Source organism: Danio rerio, chromosome 19 (assembly GCF_049306965.1).
Source record: "Danio rerio strain Tuebingen ecotype United States chromosome 19, GRCz12tu, whole genome shotgun sequence".
In the NCBI taxonomy this organism is placed as follows: domain Eukaryota; kingdom Metazoa; phylum Chordata; class Actinopteri; order Cypriniformes; family Danionidae; genus Danio; species Danio rerio.
The window spans coordinates 9,888,500-9,905,000 of NC_133194.1; the positions used below are offsets into that span (position 1 = coordinate 9,888,500).

Here is a 16,501-nt window from a genome sequence, read left to right on the forward strand (position 1 = left end):
ATTCGTACACATCTTTTTTTGAAAAACATTCTGTTTAGCCAATTGCGGTGAGTTTTAATCCACCAATCAAAACACTCCTAACTGAACAAACTCAAGAAGCTCCACCAAATATATTGTTTTAGCAGTATTATTAGACATTTGTCATTAAAATAACGTCAGAGTAAAGTGTGATAAGCAATTTTATCTGGACAAACTAGCACAAATATCCAGACTCTCATCATGCTTAGGCATCTTATAGTCATCTGTTCTCATAATCCGTGGTAAAACTGTCACACTGCACAGCATGGAGCGAATGAATTTGTAGTGACCAGCAGTCTCGACCTTAGTGTAGGCCTAATATATATGCAACAGCCATAAATTAAATATACTAACGTTATAAATCAGTAATATTGAGTACGGTGATCTTATGTCATTCGTGAATGGCTGAATTTAGTGCATTCAGTAGCAAATCTTACTGAACGAATCATTGATTCAAACAAATCGAATAAATAAGTGACTCGTTTAGTAACACAATCCCTTGCCGCCTCCTGCTGGCATTTTCAGAATATTATTTTGTCGATCGCCTCTGTGATCAGAATGTTATGTTTGAATTGAATTTTACCACGTTAATTGTTGCATTTATCATTTTATTAACTTTCAGATGCAGATGCTTTACCCCTTATGCAGCACAATAATGCTATAGAAGTCACTTATTAAATTGTTATCAGCCTATATTATTCTGATTAAATTACTAAATGTGGATTCATGAATTTTTAGGCGAGCCTCGCCTGGATCAGTTGGCATTTCTGTGTGGAGTTTGCATGTTCTCCCTGTGTTCGCGTGGGTTTCCTCCGGTTGCCCCCACAGTCCAAAGACATGCAGGATAGGTGAGTTCAATATGCAAAATTATCCATAGTGTATGAGTGTGAATGAGTGTGTATGGATGTTTCCCAGTGAAGGGTTGCACCTGGAAAGGCATTCGCTGAGTAAAACATATGCTGGATAAATGGGTGGTTCATTCCTCTGTGGCGACCATTGAATAACAAAGGCATTAAGCCAAAAAGAAAATATTTTTGAAAGAAAGTTTTGAATTTACGAATTGGAGTGGTGGATTTATGAATTGTGCTGTGCATTTATGAAGGCAAATGTATTATCTTTGAGACTGATCTGGCTCCATATTATTTGGTGTAATATAGATTTATTCACAACATTTACTTCTGTCTGTACTCACTAGATTGTGTGTGTATTTATAATTGATTGTACCCAGTTTTTAGTATATTTCTACACTAGTGAAATTTGGGTGAAACCAAGCAGATTTAAATGCTGATTCATTTTAATGTAGCCGCTGTGTGATCCCTTTTAAGAGTCTTTCAATATTTAATCAACTAGTTTTTGTAAATATGACTTGTCAGATTTGTTATTGAGAATATGACACTAAACACAGTTACACTGAATAACATTTCGCATGTTCTCTGTAAATCATTAGAGAGAAATTACATATTAGTCATTAATATTTTTATTATAGTCATGATCGGGGCTGGACATTAATTTTTTTTGATCACCAGCCACTGTGGATAGTAGATTTCCAACGTTACTAGCCACTCTGCATTTTCACTAGCCACAATTCTGTTGTTGGGAAATATATTTTATAAGCATGAATTTTGACTTTAGCATGCTAAAATGACTTGATTTAGATTTTGTGTTATGTCCACGAGCCTCCTTATTCGTTTCACTTTTTTGTGTTGTGTATGACTTTGCTCAAGGAGCAAGTGGCTTGTGGCTTCACAGTGTTGCATTGCAATTAGTTCCTATTTCACATGACTTTTCAAAACACAGCATTAAGCATTTACCAAATTTTTCTCTGGCCACACCAAAAATAAATACACAAAAAAGTCATTATTGCTTAGCTACAACTTTTAAATAAATAAAACAATTTAAAACAAGCTAAATATACAGTTAGAGTCAGAATTATTAGCCTCCCTTTGATTTTTAATTTCTTTTTTAAATATTTCCCAAATTATGTTTAACAGAGCAAGGAAATTTTCACTGTATGTCTGATAATATTTTTTCTTCTGGAAGAAATTTAACTTTTTTTATTTCAGCAACATTAAAAGCAGTTTTTAATTTTTTAAAAGTCATTTTAAGGACAAAACTGTTAGCCTCTTTAAGCTATGTTTTTTCCAGAACAAGCCATCATTATACAATAACTTGCCTAATTACCCTAACCTGCCTAGTTAAACTAATTAACCAAGTTAAGCCTTTAAATGTCACTTTAAGCTGAATTGAAGTGTCTTGAAAAATATCAAGTAAAATATTATTTACTGTCATCATGGCAAAGATAAAAGAAATCTGTTATTAGAGATGAGTTATTAAAACTTATGTTTAGAAATGTGCTGAAGAAATCTTCTCTCCGTTAAACAGAAATTGGGGAAAAAATAAACTTGGGTGCTAATAATTCAGGGGGGCTAATAATTCTGACTTCAACTGTAGCTGTATACTTGCATTTTTATTCAACGAAACCTTTCTTTTTAAACATAACATTTTAAAAAGAACTATTGTCATGTATCTAAAACTATGCACAGAAGTGTGTCCAGGCTAAAGGTCCCAGATCACCAGTTAACTATACATAAATGGAAAGTTAATCTCCCGTTAATGCAATATTATTGTAAATGATGATGATTAAACCACAAATAAAAAAATAACTGTAAACAAAAGAAAGCAGGTGAAAAACCTGCTCTCATTCGGTATTCACCTGCTTTCTTTTGCTCAAGTGAACAGTTATTTTGTCAGTCGTGCTGCTTCTTAATGAACTACAATTGAAAAATGATTTTCATCCAGCCAAAGTTTCTAGTGGGAGCAGCTCTCTAACCCACCACAGCTAAAATCTACCCACATCTGGCAGGTTGGCGGGTGTTAATATCAAGCACTGGTCATTATTATTTTACAGGACACATTAACCTAATGCTGTTATACTCAAACATTGACTACTATTAATATATTTACTAAACAATGATTCAATGTAGCATTATATATTTCTAAAGACTGCAGGAAGTTGCTCACCCTGATATGGGTGGACCCCGTTAGTGTAGAGTGCTTCGGAGGCAGACTGGCCGTTGGGCGCTGCAGGGACCGGTGGGTAACTGTTGACTGCGATGGGTGGAGGCAGAGCAGGCACGGGTGTGGCGGCGATGGTTGGAGGAGTGCTCGTACCTACAGCACAATTACACACTTTCAAAATGAAACAACAGCTGAGTTAACATGTGCTTTTGTCGATCTGATCACAAGTGGAGGATGCCAAGTACAGGAATACATGGGGTCTAAAATGGTTTAAGCTAGTCCCCCTTTGACCACAACCAGAGGTGGTCAAAAACACATACTATTGGACTGCTGTAGTAGTGTGGATGTGCATTTGCGTGATGACTGCCTACTGACTGAACACATGCATTTTTACTCAACACTATGCCCTAACCCCTTACAAGTGTTTAACAGCTTTGAAGGGATTAGGGTATAGGCGTGAGCCCTTCTAAATTGAGCACAGTGTGTAACACCAAACAACTTCGCTGCCCAAACCAACATACGGGTCCTAAGTGTTCATCAGTTGTACTCTTCAATATCCTTCCCCTTCGAAGAGGCCAGTTTTGAGCACTGTGGTTCAAAAGTGCATTTCAATATGGCGGATAGGCAGACATGATTGTTTTCACTCCGAAGTGCACTTTGGAGGGTTATATATGCTGTTTGGAACGCACTGAAAGTGTGAGCTGAGAATTTCAACTGTTAAATGCGGTCCAGTCAATCACACGTCACATCTTTAAGTGGGAATATTTAATAATATTTAGTGTTAAAGTTTAGTAGTTGTTTAATGTTAATGCTAATCTATAGTATTATTAAGCAGAACTAGTCTCTTCCTTGGTAGTAACAACAAATAGCACGTCTCGCTGAGTTCACAGGTCGATTGTCCGATTTCAAGCACTGTTGTAGATGTTATTTCCAAACAGGAAGTAGGAAAAATTCTCTTTTTGAATTGACCCTTCGCTAAGCCCCGCCTTCCTTAGTCAAGCTTTCGTGCATGGTACGTCTATTACAATATTTATGCGCCCGTGTCAGACATTCCCAGGGATATAATTAGTCATTTTTGGCAAACAGGTGAGATATCCGAGAAAGCCCGACAAAAAAGGACTGCAGTGTGCCTTACAGGGGTATATTCACCACCTGATTAGAAGATAACTTAATCAAAATTGAAGCTAGGTTAGCCTAGCCACCTCATATGCTGACCATTCAACAGCTCAGTTCATGCACAGGACAGGTGAAATTTAAAAATAATCTAATAATAACAAAGTAAACCGTGATTTCTGTTTTTTAGCCAAAAAACCTGATATATTAATTGTGCAATGAAATAAAGCGTTACTAACCGACGAGGAAACTCTAACACTAACCAGCTATAACATCGTCATCAATAACTTAATCTCCATAAAACAGACGAAAACATCGGTGAACTGTAGCTCTGACTTGGAAATGAGGCTTATAAATGACTGAAAAACAGCAGCGGGTGAAGTATGTTGATCGCAAGTGCTCAGTTTGTGATCACATCTCGGTTTTGTTCTATTGATATGTAATTTCAAATATTCGTAGCTTGAAACAGATGGAAATATGATTGCTATTTGCATGACTACTATGGCGAAGGCTTAAACGGAGCAGTGCTCATAATATTGAGTGAAAAAAAAGGAAAAGACAGCTGTGAAACATATGCATTTTTGTAGGAAACACAGTTTAGATCTGTTTAGGGTAAGAGGTGTGTGAGTTATTGCCGTAGGTCTATTACTGAATGTGAATGTCGAAAACAAAACCAACTTAACTCCGCTCCTTTAGCGCCCCTCACAGAGCTTGATCCACGCTGGCATTTCTCCCCTTGGGTTCAAAGTTTTGAAAAGGAAAAAAAATTCACCACACTGTCCAAACTTTTAGGATACCGGGTACAACACTTTGGCCTGTTTCCCTCGCTCGAAAGCTTGACAGAGCTCCTGCATGTAGCTACGGTTGCTAAGCCATGATTGGTGGGTGACGTTTTTTTGGGTGTGGTTTAGCGAAGGGTCAATTGTGTAGCATCGAGAATCACAATTTTCAAATAGGATTTAAGCTTTGCAGAGTTTAATATCTTTTGTAAAGGTAAAATAAGTGCGCATTAACATGCAAGTGTGTTTAAACCTTCCCTCGAGGTCCAACCAAAGCATTCAGAATCCGCCCACAGCCCCTCCCCTCAATGTACACAGTTAAAATTGGACAATAGTAAACACAACCTTTGTCTACTTGTGATCAGATTAACAAAAACAGATGTTAAAGTTTTTTAGATGTTAGTATCAGTACGTTAGTCTTGATAATATCTAAAATCAAATGTGCAACAAAACAGAAGACGTAAACATCCAAAGCTTGCAGTTTGTCACTTCCGCCTAAATGAATCAATGATTTTTTACTTCAGTCTCTCATCAAATCTTCTATCCAATCAAATGCTCTCGAATATCTGACATGCCCTGCACCCTTTAGAACGCTTCTCATTTGCTTTTCATTTAATTCGCTTGATCTTAACCTCTTTCACCGGCAGAGCGGTGATAAAAACAACACGCTATTGGCTGTTAATAAAAGGGGAGGAGCTACTCTGTGTCCCACCCTGTATTCATATTTCAGTTGAGTTACGCCAAACATTGAATAAAGATACACATTTCAAAGCACTTTACAGAACTTTTAATGCCATGTGTAAACAGAACTTAAAAATAATAGACACCATTTTGGACCCTTTTGATGTTGATGTACCTGAGGAGGGCGTGATTGAGGCAATGGGTGTAGCGATGATGCTGCTGGGGTTGAGAGCTGCCAACTGCTGCATCTGTACTGCCGCAACCGTCGCAACCGGAGACAGATATGCAGACTGAGCCACCAACGCCTGCTGCTGGACAAGCTGATGAGAAGGCAAGGCAAGGCAAGTTTATTTATATAGCACATTTCATACACAGTAGCAATTCAAAGTGCTTTACATAAACAGGAATAAAAAAGACAAGTTTAGGATATAAAATGCAGACAATAAAAATGATTTAAAAACAAATAAAAACAATTCAAAATGTGTTAAAATAGGTTATAAAAGAATGAAAAAGAAAACGAAAAAACATAATAGTGCAATCTGTTGGACGCAGCACAGTGCTCATACAGTAAAGGCACAGCTAAACAGATGTGTTTTCAGTGTTGATTGAACATGCCTAATGTTGGTGCACATCTGATCATTACTAGAAGCTGATTCCAACAGCGAGGGGCATAGTGGCTGAAGGCAGATTCACCCTGCTTTGACTGAACTCTTGGAATTTCTAGTTTATATGATCCTAAAGATCTGAGTGATCTGTTGGGTTTGTATTCAGTGAGCATATCTGTAATGTATTTAGGTCCTAGGCCATTTAGTGATTTATAGACCAGTAATAATACTTTAAAATCTATTCTGAATGTAACTGGGAGCCAGTGTAGAGACCTGAGGACAGGTGTGATGTGCTCTGATTTCCTGCTTCTGGTCAGAATCCTGGCCGCAGCATTCTGGATGAGCTGCAACTGTCTAACTGTCTTTTTGGGAAGGCCAGTGAGGAGACCATTACAGTAATCCACTCTGCTGCTGATAAAAGCATGAACATGTTTCTCTAAGTCTTTACTGGAAACAAAGCATCTAATTCTTGCAATATTTTTGAGATGATAGTATGCTGATTTACTAACTGCTTTGACATGACTGTTAAAACTCAGATCTGACTCCAGAGTCACACCAAGATTCTTGACCTTATTTTTTGTTGTTTGACCCTTAAAGCCAAGGTACGCATTCACCTTGAGAACCTCATCTCTGTTCCCAAACGCAATGACTTCAGTTTTCTCTTTGTTTAACTGAAGAAAATTTTGGCACATCCAATTGTTGATTTCATCAATGCATTGGCAGAAGGTGTCAATGGGGCTGTAGTCATTAGGCAGTAAGGCTAAGTAGATCTGAGTGTCAGAATCTAGAAGAGGAAAAACTAACAAGTTAATCCAAAGATTTGGACAATAGGGCTTTTAAATATTAAAGGCAAAGTTCAGCCAAAAATGTAGTTTGTCATTGTTTACTCTCATGCCACCTTTTGCAAACCTGTTTGAGTTTCAGATAAACTGAGGTATGTTGGAAACTGGAAGCCATGTTTTTTCCGACTATAGAAGTCAATGGCTGCTGGTTTCCAGCATTCCTCAATATATCTTCTTATTTGTGCAACAGAAAAAGTGTGGAACTATTTGAGAGTGAGTAAATGGCAGGTAACTCCCATTTTTTGGGTAAACGGTCCCTTTAAACTGTGAGTTGGAGTCCTGTTCAGAGGTTGAACTGAGGTTATTATGCCAAACCATTCCAATAAGGAATTCCCATTTTGCAGAGCGCAAAGTAATTATGAAAGTATTTTTGGTACCGAACCCAACACAGCCTCCAGTCATTGCTTTAAGCCCGGTTAAACTTCATTCCAAAGTGTTTTCAAACTACATCCTAGTACATTTAAATTCCATGATGGACAAGCTAGTATGCCTATTGTAGTTTGATAATGGCAACACTTACTACATACTGGAAGAGCGTGTTCATAAGACTGCCCTGAAACCTTGATGATTGTAATGGCCTCATGAGTTTTTTTGTGTAACTAATGTCACGTTTCATGCCAAAGACAGGTTATGATGTAACATAACAACAACAGACATGTCAAACAATGTCACCATTACATTTAAAATGACATAACTGAGCAAATGACACTTAATGGAAGTAACTGTGGCCTAAGACATTTGCACAGTATTGCAGCGTTTCCCAACCCTGTTCCCGAAGGCACACCAACAATACACATATTCAACCTTTTCCTAATCAAACACACAGTTAAAACATTAGAAGAGACAGCAAACCCTGAAATGAATGGGTCAGATGAGGGAGACATCCAAAATATGTACTGTTGGAGTGCCTTCAGGAACAGGGCTGGGAAACTCTGAAGTATTGTATATTGCAGCATTAGATTATGGTGTTGTGTGGTGCGGTGTCTCACTGCCTGTGTGTAGGCGTTGTAGGCGCCCAGGTGGAGGCTCATGGGACTGATGACGCCCAGCTGAGAGGCCACCTGCTGCATACGCCTGATCCCTCGCTCCTTCTCCGTGTCTGCAAACTTCACCACCAGACTAGAAGAAGCACCCTGAGGGAGAGAGAGAGAAATCCGCACTCAAATAAGAGAAACTGAGGAGTCTGGAGGTTAAATATGCAGTGGGTGAAGTTAAAACAAAAAAACATAACAAAGAGCGAGTGTGAATGTGTGAACAATGCTGTGGCTGTATTGTGCGTGATTGTGGGAGGAATCCTGAATGCCAAACACTAACCGGGAGAGTTCGGCTGCCGTGGAGAGCGCTGATGGCCGCCTGCGCTTCTGCGTTACTCTGATATTTTACAAACGCACAACCTGCGAAAGCACAAACACATCGTTTGACATTTAGAGTTGAAAAACGAAGCTTCATCATGTGGGAGTATTTAAAGGGACAGCTCAAACAAAAATGAATATTCTGTAATAATTCACTTTACACTTGAACACAAAAGAAGATACTTTGAAGAATGTTGGAAGCTGGTAACCATTGACATTCATAGTATTTTTTCTTCTTACTATGAATGTCAGTGGCTACAGGTTTCTGACATTCTTCAAACAATTTTTTTTTTTTTTTTGATTTGACGTAAAGAAAAAAACAAAGGTTAAAATTTTTTTTAAAAAAAACAGGTTTGGAGTAACTTGAGGAATAGGTAAATGGAGATTACATTTTTGTTTTTGGTTGAACTGTCCTTTTAAGGCAAGACACTGCAGGGGGAAAAGGTAATAAATATCTAATATCTACATATTTCCCCAACAAAGAAGGAATTGTTATCATTTTTCAAAGTTTTCTAAAATGTTTTACTTAAATATGCAAATGAACGCGGTGGCGCAGTAGGTAGTGCTGTTGCCACACAATAAGAAGGTCGCAGGTTCGAGTCTCGGCTGGGTCAGTTAGCGTTTCTGTGTGGAGTTTGTTCTCCCTGCGTTCGCGTGGATTTCCTCCGGGTGCTCCGGTTTCCCCCACAGTCCAAAGACATGCGGTACAGGTGAATTGGGTAGGCTAAATTGTCCGTAATGTATGAGTGTGAATGAGTGTGTATGGATGTTTTCCAGAGATGGGTTGCAGCTGGAAGGGCATCCGCTGCCTAAAACATATGCTGGATAAGTTGGCGGTTCATTCCGCTGTGGCGACCCCGAATTAATAAATGGAATATACCAAAAAGAAAACGAATGAATGAGTGAATGCATGCAAATGATGCATTATTTAATTGTGCACTTTTTAAGTTTCTTTCTTGTGTTCTTGATACTATGAAGAATGTTAAAAACCACTGACATTCAAAGTATTTTTTTCTTACTAAAGATGTCGATGGCTACAGGTTTCTGACATTCTTCAAACTATCTTCTTTTTGGTTTGACGTAAAGAAAAATAAGAAGAAAGAGTAAATGGAGATTACATTTTTATTTTTGAGTGAACTGTGCTTTTAAGGTAAGACACTTCAGGCGAAAAAAACTAACAAAAATGACCCATCCAAGTTAGTCAACATACTTGCACAGTTAATTAAATGTGCAATACTACATTCATTCATTCATTCATTTTCTTTTCGGCTTAGTTCCTTTATTCATCAGTGGTCACCACACTGGAATGAACCGCTAACTTATCCAGCATATGTTTTACTCAGCGGATGCCCTTCCATCTGGAACAACGGGTAGAACAAGCAAACTCCACACAGAAACGCCAACTGACCCAGCCAAGGCTTGAAAAAGTTACCTTCTTGCTGTGGGGCGACAGCAATACCCACTGCACCACTCACTACATACATGTATGGCATAAAAAATTTGAATAGTGGATAAAACCATCTTAAAAATTCTATTTTCTTTGTAGTTGTTTTCTCAAAACAAAGCTTGTTTTGTTTATTAGTTTGCATATAAAATCTAAGGTTCTGACAGAATATTTATTTTCATCATTAATTCAGCAAATATGTGTACAGTTGAAGTCATAATTATTAGTGTTCTGTAGAGCTAATATGTTAGGAAATAATTAGGCAAAGATTAGGCTAATACTTTTAACCTTAAAATGTTTGTTTATTTTTTATTCAAAATTGTTTTTATTTTAGCTGAAATTAAACAAATAAGACTTTCTTCAGAAGAAAAAAATCTACAGTATAGTACAGTATAGTATAGTATAATATCCTAAGGAAAACTTTTAATTGCATGTCAGCCCCAAACCCAACAACTACTAAACTACTGTAATTTACACAACAAAAATCAGTCCCAGGCACTCGAAAAATGTGGAGAAATATTTAAAAGCCTTTATGTACATTGCTTTTCCCTAATAGATGGCTTTACATTATAAAAATTAAGGTCAAGGCAATCTCAGTTCATTAAAACAGTTGGTATAGAGCATATTTTAATTCTACAAGGGAAGGAGGCTAAAAAAAGGAGGATAAAAAGATTAAAACAGTGAGAGATTTTTTTGGATCTACATACTAAAAGCGACTAGACTTCCAGGCTTAAATGGCGAATTAAATTTTCCTCCTTTTTTGTAATACAAAAAAAGTATATGTTCTAGAGACTTTCATTACATATTGTTGAATATCTTTTTATATGTATGTATTTATGTATATATGTATATGTAGCATGCATGTTCATGTGTGTTTATTTTGTACACTATACTAGTTTATTTGTCTATATATACATATTTTTGTGGTTTCATTCTATATTCATCCACGTTGTATTATTTGAGAAATATGTTGTACAACATTCATCATCTTTTAGATTTTTTTTTCCACAAATTTTTTTTATTATTTTTTTTCTCCCTCTCTCAATGTTGAATTAAAAATGATCATTGAGTTGACCTTGTGTTCAATATATTGTTTTAGTATTGTTTAGATATTCTAGAGAGTCATGAGACCATGGTATTCAAAAGAAACTCCAGACCAACCTGATCACTGTTACCCTGATGAAGGCAAATTTTAAGGTAAAGCCATGTCAATAAAGGCTTTTTAATTTTTTATATAAGGCTTTTTAATATTTGATAAATTTTATAATATTTTTATTTTGCACTGATTTTTGTTGTGTATTCTGATGAATCCCTAACGCCCCGTTCACACGGGGCTTCAGCGTCAACGCTTGACTGAAGGTGTGTCTGAAGTTGGGGCTAAAGCGATTGTCATATCACTGTCTGAGCTGGTGTATTTGCAAACAGTGATCTGATTGGCTGACGCTTCCATTGGCGCTTGAAAAGTTGAGCTAGTCCCAACTTCTGCAGCGAGCAACGCTTCTGAAGCGGTGCCGACGGATCCACAATGCAGTTCGGCAACGCCCAACGTCACCCATTCAAAGTGAATGGGAAGCGTTGACGGTGACGCCCCGTGTGACAAATGAAACCAAAAGCAACAAACTGAGATTTGTTCCATTATTTCGCAAGGCCTCCATCTGTACATATGGCCGAGTTAAAAGTGAAACGGTTAATGATTTACTACAGCAGGTGCATCTGTTCCATTCACACTCACACGCAATTACCCAGAGCGCGCACACACACATACACGCATCCATCACTTTATAAATCACAGCCTGTGCCGAACCGACAATCATTCATTAGCCAACACACACATGCATGAGTGAACAGGCCCTGCTGCTGTTTTGCTATAGTGATGCTACAGATGTGTTTCTATTGTCTGCGGTCCCAGTCAAAGAGCCAAGACAACTGGAGAGCCTTTAAATCTATTTATCTGTAATGATTTATATTTACACTGTCTGATGCCATCAATGGTGAGAATGTGAGTTTGTGAAAACGAGGGTTAATTACTAAAGGATTAGTAATCAACAACAGAAAGAAGATCTTAGGAAAAAATGCTAATCATTATTTTATTAATACTATAATATTATTAAATTAAATTATCAATGAAAATATCTGTAAAAAAAAAATCTGGTATAAAAACTAAAAAACATCTAAAAAATAAGGGAATTTCAATAAAAACAGACATAAGATCTAGTTAAACTATCTTACATTACAAGAAATGCTAATGAATAAATTAAATTAATTAATAAATAAATGAGAAAAGAATAATAATTATTTTAAGAGTCCTCATTAAAATAATTGTTGATATTTATTCATTATAATTCAATAATGATTTGAAATATGCTAAATCATTAATACTTTGGCTCTGATTAAAAGAATTAGCTTAAAATCTTATCTAATAAATCTATAAGTAGAATATGAATGGAATTAGGAATTAAAATTGTTTAATTTTATCAGTATTAATTTTCTTATTAATTAGTATTATTTACAAAATTTATTCAATAATAAAATGCAAAATGGGGTTCATTAGAATACGTATTCATAATTAATATATTAATAATCTATTATAATAATAATTTTAATAATAAAAATATGAATTAAATTTTAAAATTTACTATTGACTCTATTAAAGCAGCTCGTATAATAACAATAAAACAATAATATATAAATAATATTACATAGATAACACATATCCATGATGTTTACTAGAATAACAAGAAATAAATATTTATAGTACTTTATCAGTTATTATTTAAATACGTATAATACAATACTAATCAGAATTAATTCAATAAGTATAAATTCCTTTTTCAAAGCTTTTATTAATTATTCATTCTTTTACTAATAGTAAAATATTAATGCAGATTACACATTAACAATAAATAAATATAATAAATTAATTCGTAAATAACAAAAAATAAAACTTTATAATTATTATTGATATATAAGTGTATAATAATAATAATAATAATAATAATAATAATAATAATAATAATAGTATATATAGATGATGTCAAAATTATTACTGGTATTATTATTATTATTATTGGAATATAAACGGAATTCAACATTAAAAATGCTAATTATAACAAATTAAATAAATACAACATTTTTTTAAATTATCAGTCTTAATTTTTTCTTATTAATTAGTATTATTAAAAAAGGATTCAATAATAAAATGCATAATGGGGTTCACTAGAATAAGTATTCATAATTAATACATTAATAATATATAATAATAATAACTTAATAATAATAATAATAATATACATCAAACAAATTTCCAAATGATTCTATTGAAGCAATTCATAAAATAAAAATATAAATAATAATATAGAAATAAATTATCATAATTTTATTACATTAATAATCTACAAAAATAATAACAACAACAATAACTTTTTATAAAAATATGAATATGAATAACAATATGAATTATTTTATGTTTTTTATTACTTATAATACAATACTAATTAGAATAAATATATTAACTAATTATCCATTTCTTTTTAAGCTTTAAAATATTAATATTAAAGCTTTAGATATAAATATTAATGTTTATTATTTATTTTACTACTAATAAAATATGACATGTTACATAATAACAATAATATTAAATAAAATAAATAAACAAATAACAAAAACCATATATGTATATACAGTCAAAATTATAATCGTTATTGTTATTGGTTATTAAAACTATTATGTTTAGAAATCTGCTGAAAACAAATCTTCTTTAAGGTAAACAAAAATTGGGAGAAATATATATATACAGCATAGATGTATAGGGCACCTTTGCTGGCTCCGTCAGGTCCTCTGAGTACTGTACACTCCTCTATACTCCCGAACGGCTCGAACATTTTTCTGACATCAGCATCTGACAGCTGTTTCCCCAACATCCCCACAAACAGCTTCCTGTCTGCACACAGAAACACACATCATGATAAATCTACATGTGTGAGAGAAACGACTGTGGGAGATCGTTTTTCATTCTAAAGTGGCAATAACCATCAAATCATCGCAGAGCATATTTGTCACTCCATGTTAGTACACGTTTTACAGAGCGATAAAGTCAGTGTCCACAAGAGGGCGATAAAAGACTGCCACTTGCTGACCAAACACAAAGGCATGGGCTTATGTTTTGTGTGTATTAATACAGGATTTAGATGAAAGAGGCATTTGCATTGTATTGCGAATTGTGTTGACGTTTTCATCCAATAAGAGATGATTAAATCAGTCTGCGTTTGATTCGCGTTCATTTAATGGATTTAAAATGGGGAACTCTTGAATTATTAATAAACGCTGGTTTCTGTACTACAAAATAAGTGTCTGTTTACTGGGATCTGGAGACAAAGCGATCAGCCATAAATGAGCTGTTCAGACACTCTGGAATGTACAGAAATCAAGTCTGCGGTGATTATTAGACAGCTAAAGACCATTATAGAATGAAGGATAGAGAGAGAACGTCAAAACAGACAGAACGATGGAACAATAGAACTAGTTATGACAATTGATAGACCGATAGAATGACAGTTATAATGACTGATGGAATGACAGAATGAAAAAACAAATATGTGACAGTTATAATCACTGAATGAATGAATGAATGAACAACAGAACTACTTATTACGACTGGTAGCTGCAATGATGGATGGATGGATGGATGGATGGATGGATGGATGGATGAAATGAAATGATGGATGGATGAAATGAAGGATGAAATGATGGATGAAAAGAAGGATGGATTTATGGACCAGAGCAATAGATGGATGGATGGATGAGTAGATAGATAGATAGATAGATAGATAGATAGATAGATAGATAGATAGATAGATAGATAGATAGATAGATAGATAGATAGATAGATAGATAGATAGATAGATAGATAGATAGATAGATAGATAGATAGATAGATAGATAGATAGATAGATGGTTACGTGTTTGCATGGATGGATTGATGGATGGATGGATATATAGATGGATATATGGATGGATGGATAGATGGATGGGTATATGGATGGATGAATGGATGGATGGATGGATATATAGATGAAAATATGGATTGGCGGGTATATGGATGGATGAATATATGGATAGAACTATTTGAATGATAGAAAAATAGGTAAAATGGTAAAATGATATAACAGAAAGAATGAATGATAGATCAAATGAACGACAGACAGACAGACAGACAAAAAGTTAACAGAACAACAGAATAAACAGAATGATAGAATGAACAAAAACAATAGAATAATCAACAGAAATATCAATAAAACAAACAACAGACAAATAGAACTACAGATGGATAGATAAAACTATTGAAGGATAGAACTATTTAAATGATAGAAGGATAGGTGGAATGATAGATTGATATAACAACAGTCAGAGAGATAGATAGATCGATAGAAAGAAAGAAAGAAACAAAGAAAGAAAGAAACAAACAGACATAAAGACAGAAAAATAGACAGAATGAGTGACAGAACAACAAAATGATAGAATGAACGAAAAACTGATAGAATGAATGACAGAACAATTGAAGGAACAAACAAAACAAAAAAACAGACAGAACCACAGATGAAGACAGATACAACTATTGAAGAATAGAACTATGTGAATGAAGATAGGAAAGAATAGGAAAATGCTAGAATGATATAACAACATTGGCGGAATGAATGAATGAATGAATGAATGAATGAATGAATGAATGAATGAATGAATGAATGAACGAGACAGATAGAAAAACAGACAAATAGATAGAATGAATGACAGAACAATCGACAGAAATATAAATAGCCGGCCGACCGACAGACAGAACTACAGATGGATAGATAGAACTATTGAATAATAGAACTGTTTAAATGAGCTATACCAGAGAATGACATAACAACAGACAGAGAGATAGAATGAATGAATGAATGAATGAATGAATGAATGAATGAATAAACGAACGAACGAACGAACGAAGACAGGCAGGCAGGCAGGCAGGCAGGCAGGCAGGCAGGCAGGCAGGCAGACAGACAGACAGACAGACAGACAGACAGACAGACAGACAGACAGACAGACAGACAGACAGACAGACAGACAGACAGACAGACAGATAGATAGATAGATAGATAGATAGATAGATAGATAGATAGATAGATAGATAGAATGACATAATGAATAACAGAACAATCGACAGAAATATTTATAGAACGAACGATAGAGACAGAACTACAGACGAATAGATTGAAGGATGGACCTATCTGAATGATAGAAGGATAGGTAGAATGTTAGAACAGACAGATAGAATGAATGATAAATACTGTAGAATGAATGACAGAACAATCAATAGGACGATAGATAAAACAAACAAACGATAGATAGAATAAAAGAAACATATAACAACAGACAAAATGGCAGACAGATATGATGCAGGATAAAATGAGACAGAAAGAGTAGTGTGAGTGTGTGTGTGTGTGTGTGTGTAGTACCTCCTCGGCCTTCACTGTCCGCTGGCTTGACTTGAATGGGGCGGTTCATCTGAAACACAGAGCACAGTCACATGATCATCTGCAGCTCATAATCCAGCACTTTCATTTCTCCTAGTGTGTGTCTGTGTGTGTACGTGACAGTGTTTATATCTGAA

At 35.0% G+C, this 16,501-nt stretch overlaps 1 protein-coding gene across 7 annotated transcripts in view; it reads right to left on the bottom strand.

The window, feature by feature from the left end:
- celf3a (cugbp, Elav-like family member 3a) overlaps nt 1–16,501 on the bottom strand; it is a 79,070-nt gene that overhangs the window by 12,066 nt on the left and 50,503 nt on the right. For 4 of the 7 annotated variants that reach the window (XR_012394712.1, XR_012394711.1, XM_068215181.1 and 1 more), the window contains 6 exon segments: nt 16,347–16,395; nt 13,667–13,792; nt 8,371–8,450; nt 8,046–8,189; nt 5,785–5,929; nt 3,040–3,189 (listed from right to left, as the gene is read on the bottom strand). Coding sequence is in view for 4 of the 7 variants with exons in the window: in XM_068215181.1 (XP_068071282.1) it covers nt 3,040–3,189; nt 5,785–5,929; nt 8,046–8,189; nt 8,371–8,450; nt 13,667–13,792; nt 16,347–16,395 (694 nt within the window). In the remaining 3 variants the exon portion in view is untranslated. 7 annotated transcript variants of the gene reach the window in all.